Source organism: Crocodylus porosus, unplaced genomic scaffold (assembly GCF_001723895.1).
Source record: "Crocodylus porosus isolate Cpor-Errol unplaced genomic scaffold, CroPor_comp1, whole genome shotgun sequence".
NCBI lineage: Eukaryota > Metazoa > Chordata > Crocodylia > Crocodylidae > Crocodylus > Crocodylus porosus.
Genome location: NW_017728907.1, coordinates 56,246,710 through 56,256,924, shown reverse-complemented (window position 1 = coordinate 56,256,924; position 10,215 = coordinate 56,246,710). Strand labels below are relative to the sequence as shown.

General features: G+C 46.0%; 1 protein-coding gene across 1 annotated transcript in view; it reads left to right on the top strand.

Moving 5' to 3' along the window:
* PLPP3 (phospholipid phosphatase 3) overlaps positions 1-10,215 on the top strand; it is an 82,769-nt gene that overhangs the window by 12,868 nt on the left and 59,686 nt on the right. Inside the window, exon 3 of the mRNA XM_019530637.1 lies at positions 6-99. Coding sequence (XP_019386182.1) covers positions 6-99 — 94 coding nt within the window. The remainder of the gene's footprint in view (positions 1-5; positions 100-10,215) is intronic.

The following is a 10,215-nucleotide window of genomic DNA, read 5'->3' as shown; positions in this document are numbered from 1 at the left end:
GCAAGAACGGCGGCAGCCCGGCCCTCAACAACAACCCGGGCAAGGGCAGCAGCAAGAAAGTGCTGCTCATCTTCCTCGACCTCTTCTGCCTCTTCATGGGTGAGCACCTCCGACTTCCAGCTCTTTTCTTTCTTTTCTTCCCCACCCCCCCCTTCCAACTTTGCCTCCGTGCCTTTTGCTCTGCCGCCCGGGATCCCCCCCCCTGCGGGGCATGGCTGGGGATCAGTTCTTTTTGCAAGAGCTATTTTGGGTCCGTCTTGCTCTTAGGCAAGGCGGTGTGTGTTTGCAAAGTGCCTGCCCGGGTTGAAAAGTTTTTTTGCAAGAGGGAGGGGGGAAGAAAAGGAAAGGAAAAGTGCCTTGCAAAGTTGAGGGGGTTGTTTTTGGGTTTGGGGTCTGTTTGCGCCTGGGTGGAAAAGTTTTGCAGAGGAGGGGAAAAAAGGAAAGGAAAGAAAGAGTGCCTTGCAAAGGTTGGGGAGTTGCTTTTTTTTTTGCTGTCCTGCCTGTGTGCAAATGGGATGGCTTTGCTGCAGAAGTAGGAGCGTGCTGGTGAAGTAGCTGCCACTGGGGCACTGGAAGTGGCTTGATTTGCATAGGGCCAAGTGAGCCCCACACAGAAATGTGGTGCGAGGCAAAGTTGTGCTGGTGCCCATCCAAGCAAAATGGATGTCCCCGCAGGCAGCAGAGCTCCTGAGTGTAAACACAGCATCTGTCCCCCTTGCTGGCTGCCCTGAAAAAGCCATATTGGAGGGCGGGGGTTGAGCCAAGACTTGCTTCTGCACACACCGTGGTCCGCTAGGTGCCATCCCCAGCACTGGTGTGGCTGGGGAAGTGTGGCGGGTTGTCTCTCCAAGGCCAGAACTGCAGGAGGAAACAAAGCCAGTTGTTTGCATTTGGGAGATACGGTGTCATTTGTGCCAACAGGTTGTCCGTGCCTTAGTTTTTAGTGGTTTTGGAGGACAGCGTGAGTGCAAATCTGTCACCAAGGAAAAGGAGGGGTAAAGTCCTGGTGGACTCAGTGCTGCACAGAAGTGGATATGTGGCAGGTTCAACAGGACACAGTAGGAGGACAGTAGGAGGTTCAAAAGTGACAATATGTCACATTGCTAAAAATAAATAATAATAACGAGGAAGCAATCTTGCCTCTTCAGCTAAGGCCTTCAGTTCTGAAAGCCTTTTGAAATGGGTTATGTTAGGCCATCTTAAGATGAAATTCCAGCTTTTAGCTACCAAGCCTGTTTAGATAACCAGGTGGTGGGTGTTTTGGAGAGCACGTACCTATGAACAAGCAAGTCAGTCCCTTCTCCTGCTGTATCAGAACAGATCTGTGGCATGAACAGACCTGGGGATAGATTTACAGGTGGTGTAAGCTGGCACTGACCACAGCGGGGGTACGCCACTCATCAGCTGAGGGTCTCACCAAATGATCAAGATGATGATCACGTGCTCAGTGCCTTTTACCAACCACTCTCCAGTTCAGCAAGCTGGTAAAGCATGTTGGAAATCATTCGCAGGAGGACAAGCAGCCTCCCAATATCTCAGGGTCCAATAGATGGACAGGAAGGCCCATGAAAACACCTCCATCCCCTGCCCAGCACACTCTGCTGAGATGCTGTGTTAAGCCCTTGCAGTTCAGAGACACCCTTTCATGTAGTGAAAGCTTTCTCTGGTACTTTATTATGTATCATATGATGATTAACACTTACTAAAAGGATTCAGAACAGGCCGCTTAATCTCCAGCAGGCTTTGCTGGATGCTCATTTTCCCTTGCTGTGTACTTGTAGAAACACAGAAGTGTGCGATAACCACCTATTAGCAGTAACCTTCCCCTGACTCCTTAGACAAACCCAAGAGCCCAGGCATGTGCGTGTGGGTGGTTATGATGGTGAGTCTCTCCTCAAGACTGTTTGGGCCAGATCCTACATCCATTAGGAACCGGGTACATTCTGCTTTGGTGGGGCGGGCTCTTCTCTGGTTTGCGGGGTAGGTCTCTTTTGCTGTCTTAGACATGTATGTGCTGCTGAAAAGTAACAGCAGTAGCTTTTTGGATAGACACATTGACAGAGGAGCGAAGGAGCAATGTAGGTTTGATGTTTCTGGCAGCGGTTCTCTAAAAAAGAGGTGCATGATAATGCATACATTTATATGCCCAAGCCCAGCTGAAGGGCAGCAAAACAGTCATTTTTAAAAAAAATTTATCTCAAGATGGTGTGTCATAGGACACTATACTAACCAAAAATAAATTTAAAAAAATCAAGAGGAGAGAGAAAAGGGATATGTCTGTAAACAGTATCCAGGGGGCACTGTGGTCTAATGAATCAAACATGAGTCTGGGGGTCAAAGACCTGAGTTCCAGTCCAGGTTCCAGCACAGACTAGCTGCATATCCTCAGGGAAGTAATTTAACCCTTGTGTGCGTTGTGTCTGCCCAGTCTGCATCCCCTATGCTCACCTCTGTTAGCTCCAAAGACATAGTTGCAGACAGTGCTGTATAACAAGCGAGTAGGTACATTTCATGAAACTTGAAAGTTTTTACCAGCTAAGGAAACAATGGGTATTTTAAGTTACTTTTGGTGTTTCAGATGCATCTTTATTAGAGCCTTCCATCACCTTCCTCCTCCCCTTACCAAGGTACAAACATTGCACTGTATTGATTTGTAGATAAAAAAAATAGCATGGCAACACTAGATATTTAATTGACAGAAGCATTTAGGAAAAGTTAGCTGACTTCCAGCAAATAAATGAATAACACCACAGCATGCAATTTTAATATATCTGACACCACTGTCTTTAAGACAATTGTTTCTGCTTAGAGCACACTTTTTGAAGTTGTCAGTTTGATTTAATTTGTAAGTAGCGTATCAGTCATCTGGTCTGTATTACTAGGCATTAATACATTGGGAAGGGAGAGAGAATCTTCCTTTTATATTCTCACAGGAATACAGGGCAGTGCAGCAAGCTTCATCTTCTTGTATCTGGGAAAAGTGTAATACTTGATATGCACTCTATAAAAGTGATGTACGTAGAAACATATAACTCGCTTGACTTTGCCTCACTTATTTAAGCAGAAGGTTAAATTCTCAGTGAAAGGATTCTGAAATCTTTATCCTGGCACTCCTGGCTCAAGTGAGTTTTACTCAAATGAGTCAAGGATTGCTGGCTGATGTTCTGCATTGAGAGGACTCGACTGACGTAAATTATTGCACTTGAGATAGGGCGGGTAAATAATGCCTAACCTCTGATACCGATCGCAGCGGCGGATGGCACGACACAGTATAACTGATTATGCCACATTGTGTTATAGGTAGATGCAGGAAGTGGGTTTTTGGCGGGGTGGAGAGTTGGCATAGTTAAGAAGCATCTGTTAGTGAGGGCACAAATCAGGTAGCTGAAGGTAGTAGGACTCTGATCCTGGCCTAATTATGCTCAGATACCTAGACCTGGTGGGACTTAATAAGGGACTTCTGTAACCCACGAGGCGTGTGTGCGGAAGGTCTTTTTGAATAGGTTTGAACCGATCCTCATGTCAGACTTCTGGGTTACTTTGTGGCACAGCTGCCAGGTGGGAATGCAGCAGTAAAGGTCAGAAGTGATTAAATTCAAGGGAAGGAACTTTTCTGCCACCAGCTGGCAGAAGAAAAGTTGCTTCCCTTTTAATGTAAGCTGTGCTGGGGAAAGGACCCTGGTGAAATGTTGCATTGTTAAAAAAAAAAGTAATTCCTGAGAACCACAATCAACACAAGGCTTAGTTTTATAGCTGTACTTGGTGGTAGGCCAGATTCTCGGCTGGTACAAACAGTCATCTTCCAGTGAATTCACTGGGTTGTTTCAGCTGAGAACTGAACCTATTGCCTTGAGAGGAAGGCAAGTTTCTTGTGCTTTTTTGATGTGGAGGTTATTCAGAGAACTAAACATTAACTTTCATTTTCAGCTTCCTAGGAGGGCACATGTATTTCTGCCACACCTATTCCTTGAATATCATGTGAAACAATATTTCCTAGCAGCGATACAGTAAGTTTGAAGCTCCCATTAAAACTGTTCTTCACCATGTGATTCATTTTGCAGAAATTAGTCCGTCTTCACAGATTTTCTTTGTTGAAATAGATACCAGCAATCAGATTTCCATAGGGAGCACACTATCAACACTGGCAAGATTATATCCTAAATTGATGTTTGCCTAGTAATAAACCTTTTGTTTAGAGAAAGGCAACTTGGCTGATTTCTGACTTTCTCACACCCTTAATTGTGTGTGAGTAGTTAAGGAGACCCACCTTCTTACCTCTCATTAGAGGGAAATATTTATCGTGATGGGGGAAGAATGGTAGATGCAGAAGAGAATGATTCACATCTTCATTACTTAAGCACCCCTAGGGCAATAAGGTCACTGAAAAGCAGGCAGAAATGGAGCCATTGACCAGCTGTCAGCCGCATGACAAGCTGAATAGGTTAGACTATTGGATGAAGATGTGCAGAGCAAGTCCTGGTCCTACATATCCCCTCCATTGTGGTCAGAGTGTCAACACCTTCAGAATGACAAATCCCAAATGAAATGTATTGGCAGCACGGGGCACCTCGTATCCGAGTAGATTAAGCCTCACACAGGCAGCACTTATGTCCCTCCCAAGAATGACCCTGAGCTTTGTAACCGACACCATGCCGCCTCCAGAAATGTCACGTCCATATGTCATTCAGAAATAGCATCTGGCACAGCTGGCATTTAGGCCAGATCACCTGAAAAAAATGCTCGCTCTCCAATTCCCCCCGCTCTCTGGAGGGGGAATATGACTTTTTCTCAATTGTCTAATTTAGAGAATAAGAGGATTTCTCTTAAATTGCTGGGACAGCAAGCCAGCCAGTCAGCCTTACAAGAGTCCGTGCTAACCCTGGCTGCTAGTTATGTCCATCAGGACCCCGTATGCCTGGAAATCCGGTTTCGTGGTTCTGCCTGGTTGGGACAGTGTCCACAAGTGCTTCAGCTACACAGTCCGGTGGGAGCAAGCCAGACTTCAGCAAGCAGGGCAGGAAAGGTTTGCAGAAAGCGAGTTAGACCTGCTGTTGTTGGGAGTGTCTTGCTCTACCCGCATACATTTTTAGGCTCTGCCCCATCACACTGTCCTCTGTCTTTGCTGCGAGTCTTCATACACCTCCTCCCCTGTGCACACAGCAGCCTTGGGCAGCAGCAGCGCACAGCAAAAGGAGAGAGCTGGTGCTACCGCAGGCTCAGACCCTGAATGAGGAGACAGCTCTCAGCCTGCCACAAATGTGGTGTATGAAAACTGCCGTTAGTTATGGCAGGAAGGATGATAAGAGTAATGCAGCATGGAGAGGGGTGCTGTGCAGGACAGGGTGCAGACCCAGCGAGCATCCATACATGCATCCCTGGGGACCAGGCTCAGGACCTTTGGGATTGACTCCGCTCTCTCTATGCCAGATCAACACGTAGAGTGGCTTGCGGAGTAAAGGCGAGCAGACAGCTGGAACAGATCAGCTGGTAATATTTGACTGCTGTACAACTGACTCCTCACATGGTGAAGTCCTTGGCTAAGGAAGCTGGTATCTAAGCTGATATTCCACTTTGGACCTGTTGCACAGTGCACTGGAGAGGTGCAGTGTATGGAGAGCCAGGCCAGACAAGCCTCCTTTCCTGCCTCAGCCTGCCCAGGTCATCTCCTCCAGAGCAAAGTTACCTTCCCCAAATCCTGTATGTGGGCCTCCAAGGAAAATGCCCCAACAGTGAGGAGTCTGGGTTCACTGACTCCTCAAAGACCCTTGTTTTTCAATTGTCAGGACCCCTACATCAGGAGAGCACTAGCCAGTGACAGGTAGTTTGCTGACAAGTGCAAAAAAAAGGAACGGTTTTTTTGCGTGGGGGAAGGATGATAGGATGAGTTTGGCTCTAATATTTTTGCAGCTTATTCAAGTGCAGCAACTTCCCCAAAGTCCCCAACAGTGGATACATTTCATCTGGTTTATCTGGCAAGGAGACTCAGAGAAGTCAAAATTAGTTGACTCTTCAAATTGACAGATGGCTTTTAACGCTGGACGCTTAGCAATCGCTGTATTCTCTCATATCCTTAATTGACAGGACTTTTTATTCTTTTTGTCTACACTTCATTTTCTCTCGAACTTCTGTCAGGGAAAATGTACAAAGCAGCCAGTTGCTACCGCAGAAGGATCCTGAACAATGGAGGGGGAAGCCCTTCTAAAGTTTAAAAGACCCTTCGGCTTCCTCCAAGGACCCAGCACTTTATGTTTTATCAGTTTAGTTCCAGACTTGATCCTAAAGTGAACTTTAAAATAGATCTAAGCATCCTACTAGGCAAACCCTGAAAAGTTTATGCGAGTGGAGGATGTAATCCAGTAATTTCGGATAACAGCTTAGTCTAGTTTAACTGTTCAGGAAAACTGTGTATGTACAAAATTGTGTTACTTTCCTTGTTTTCTGGAGCAAAAAAATAATTCTTAAGCCCATCAGAGATGCTGCTGTGTTCACACAGAAATTAGGGGGAGCACAGTTGGGATTTAGTTTGATGAGTGGAAGGAATTAGAGATTAGGACTGGATTTAGAAGCATCAAGTTGTTGCAAGCTCGGGTATGGTGAGATAAGCAGCACTGAGGGTGAGGCTTTGGAAGAAGATTCTGATTCTCCCTGGTATGTCTTAGTTTCATGTGTCACCATGAAACCCACCCTAAAAAGTGGCTGAAACAATAAAATGGCCTGTGTTCAGAAGTGTAATTTTTCACCCAATCCACAAGGACTCCTTTACCTGGGACTCTTTGCCCATTCTTCATTTAAAGAGTCGTTTAGTACAAAAGGAATGAGTTTGGCTTTGAGGTCACTTTTTCACCTTGGTTACTGTGTTGGGTCTGAACCTGCATTATAAAAATGGTGCTGAAGTGATACTTTGGTGTTAGATTGCATTCATCTGGACATGGCCTACTGGAAAAAAGTAAAGAAGGAATGAGAATAAGTAAAAACTGTTAACGTGTTTCTTTCTTGGTATTTCTACGGAGACTTGCAACATATATAGGGAACAGACAATTTTATGCCTGCCGTGGGCCAAACACTGAGCTGTTGTAAACCTACTTAGCTCTGTTGTACTCAGAGATGCATGGACCTGAGAAGGCCTGATTCTGGCCCAAAGGCAATGCGATTCTGTATAACTGCTACATAAACAGTAAGCTCATGTTCCTTTTGCCTGTTATTAAAAGCATGTCGTGTACATGATTGTATGTAGACTCCTGGAAGAGCTCTTTTCATTAACCGAGTGGATAGTGAGTGCTGAAATCAATATAAGGCCTTCATCACAAATCAAACCAATTATGTTCACCTGTTTCATGCCTAGGTTTCCACCTGTTTCATTTTATTATGCTGGACTTTTCAGGTAATTCACGTTTGATTTTGGTTGCCCGGATACATATGCAGTTATCGCAGTATATGCTGGGCTTATGATCTCTTTGTCTGCTTCGCCTTATCATTTCAGTTGTTTGAATTGTATTTTGTGAAAGGGGCCGCAGTCGCTTGTGGCGCGAAGGTTGCTGTGATGCAGCCAAGTGCTGGTTGTCAGCTGGTTGCAGGTGGGTGGTGTGCAGAACTTCGTGGACATGATATTTGTACACTTGGCATCTCGTTTTGTGCTTGCAGGTGTAGTTGGACAGCTCCTTGCCCTCATGCGTGGCTGAAAGGAATTGTGGTTGATTCTTTGTGGAAGCAACAGGGGAGGTTGGATTAAGGGGCCTTGAAAAAGCCCATCCTGCAGCTTTGTATCTACCAAGATCAAGGCTCTGGATTAAATTCATACAATAATCCTGTTTTACAGGGCATTTATACACATGCGCAGTGGGAGTGTTGGGGGGCGGCTCCGAGAGCCACTCTAATTAAAGCGCCTGGAGCATCTCGTGTATTCAGCATCCCTGCACAGAGAAATGGTGGTGGCGGTGCTTTAACTAAAGCTCATAGAACAGGGTTTAGTTAAAGCACCCCTGCCACCATTTTTCAGTGCAGGGATGCTGATACACATGACGCTGGAGTCTGCTGGAGTCCGGTAACTCGATTGCACGTGTATGGGTGCCTATGGAGCACGTCTCACTGTGCATAGGCACTTATAGAGCATGCCTCTCATGTGTATAGGTGCCTATAGAGCATGCCTCCTGTGTGCCTTGCTGCATGTATGTAGGCTCCTATAGAGTCCAAGGTTTTTCAGTCGAAAGGGACCATTGGGGTCATCTGGTCTTATCTGCTGTATAACAAGAGCATAACTACTGAAGTCAGTAGAGTCAAAGGCAGCAGCCTTAAAGCTGGTTCTGTATGGAAACCCATTTATAAATGGAAATTGTATTTTCAGGGCAGTGGGCAGTGCATAGACATGCCCATCTGCCTACCTACATGTATAGATGTGTAGCTCAGTGTTTGGGGAGAAAGAATTCCTCCCACCACAAATAAAGCATTTCTCCTCAGTGTTGCCAACAACATTTGGTTACAAATCTCTTGGTATCTGTCACTGTTTTTTCTTAAAGGGCTAGCTCCTTCAGTCATACTGTATTTTGCAATATTTTTACCTTTCATGCGCAGAAATTTCTCCTCCTTGTGGCTATGCAGGAATGACTTCTAAGTCTTTTTCTTGGAGCCTAACTCATCATTCTTGAATGCTTGGAGGTTGCTGATGCTGTAGGGCCCTTGAGCCAGCAGGCCCCATCCGTATCCTCTGTGTCTCACTCATTGCCAAGTGCATGCTATGGCAAGTAGAAGCCTACACGTCTGGAAACCTGCCTGCTTGCATACTTCAGGTCTGACTCTACCAGTGTCCCAGGGGTAGAAGTTCAGCTGGGGTGAGGTAGAGTCCTATTTGTGAGGAAACTTTGCAACTTGGACAATTGCCTTTTCAGTTCCAAATCAGGTGGACTTATCCATACGCCTTGCTAACCCACCTTGTATATCTTGACTGGCATGCTGTTTCTGTCCTCCTGTTTTTTCTCCTGCAGCTTCCAGCCTGAAGAAGGGCTACTCCAGTCTGCAGTTCTGGCAGGCAAGAACCTCAAATCACACTTCAGAATATCAGGTTTTGTTGTAACAGGTGTCAAGAAAACATTAGAAAGTCCTATCTGAGCCTCATTTTTCATTTTTAATGGTATGTGATGGCCCAGTTACAGCTCTGTGGTTTATAATCAATAGAAGCAGATTTCGAACTCCTGTGAAATTTTCATCTTTCTGAATTGGCAGGCAGCTGTTGAAAAGAAAAGCTGAAGAGACTTTAAATAGCCTTTGATGAAAGGGTCAGACTTGCAATAAGAGTAAGAACCTTACTGAAAAAGTATATTAAAACTGTAGGGAAATTGGGTTCCTCCCAGAAGACTTCGATGCCTTAGTTATTTCCAGGCAAGGTTCTTTGGGTGAATCTGATATCTTTTATTAGGCCAACTTCAATAGCTGGAAACAAATTTTCTTAGCAGGCTTTTGAGTTTAAAAACCCTTCGTCAAGCTGAGGAAGCCTCCACAAACTTCAGCACCACTACATTTTGTTCCTTACTTTACCTCCAACAATGTCTTACTTCTTCTTTTTAACTTACTGAATTCCAAATCTGGTGATGTTCCAAATCTCAGGATGTTTTTGTCATTTGTATTTGCATTATTCTGTTAATGTTGATCTAAATAACTGGGGTGGAGAGAGGAGGTGTTACATACTTGGAAGTAGAGGAGGACCAAACTGTCGGTCCATATAGTAACGGCACTGATAAAAGGAAAATGGACGTTATCGGCAATGGATTTTTTTTGGCCAACGTGGCTGATAACGTCACTGATAAATGCCCTGTGCATGCGCACAGCCGCAGCATGCACACAGCCAGGAGTGAAGCCTGGCAGAGGCCTGGAGAACAGCATCCAGCCAACAAGTCTGTGCTGGGGGGCACAGATCAAGGCCACCACGGTGAAGGAGTGGGGCTGGGGCTGGGGCTGGGGCAGGGGCTACCCAGCTGGGGCAGGGTGGAGTGCAGGATGGAGCCATGGGCTACTTGTCTGGGGGTGGGGGGACAGTAGCTCCCGTCACTGTACTTACCCCAGGGGGGTAATGCGGGGCACATACCCCCCTAGATTTATGCATGGGGTGAGTGTAGGCTGCCCACTGTGGGCTTGGGGCCAGGGGATGTGCTGGCCACTTCCTGGTGGGGGGCCTGGGCCAGGGCTGCATTCAGGGTGGATGGGGGCAGGATAGGGAGACTGCGA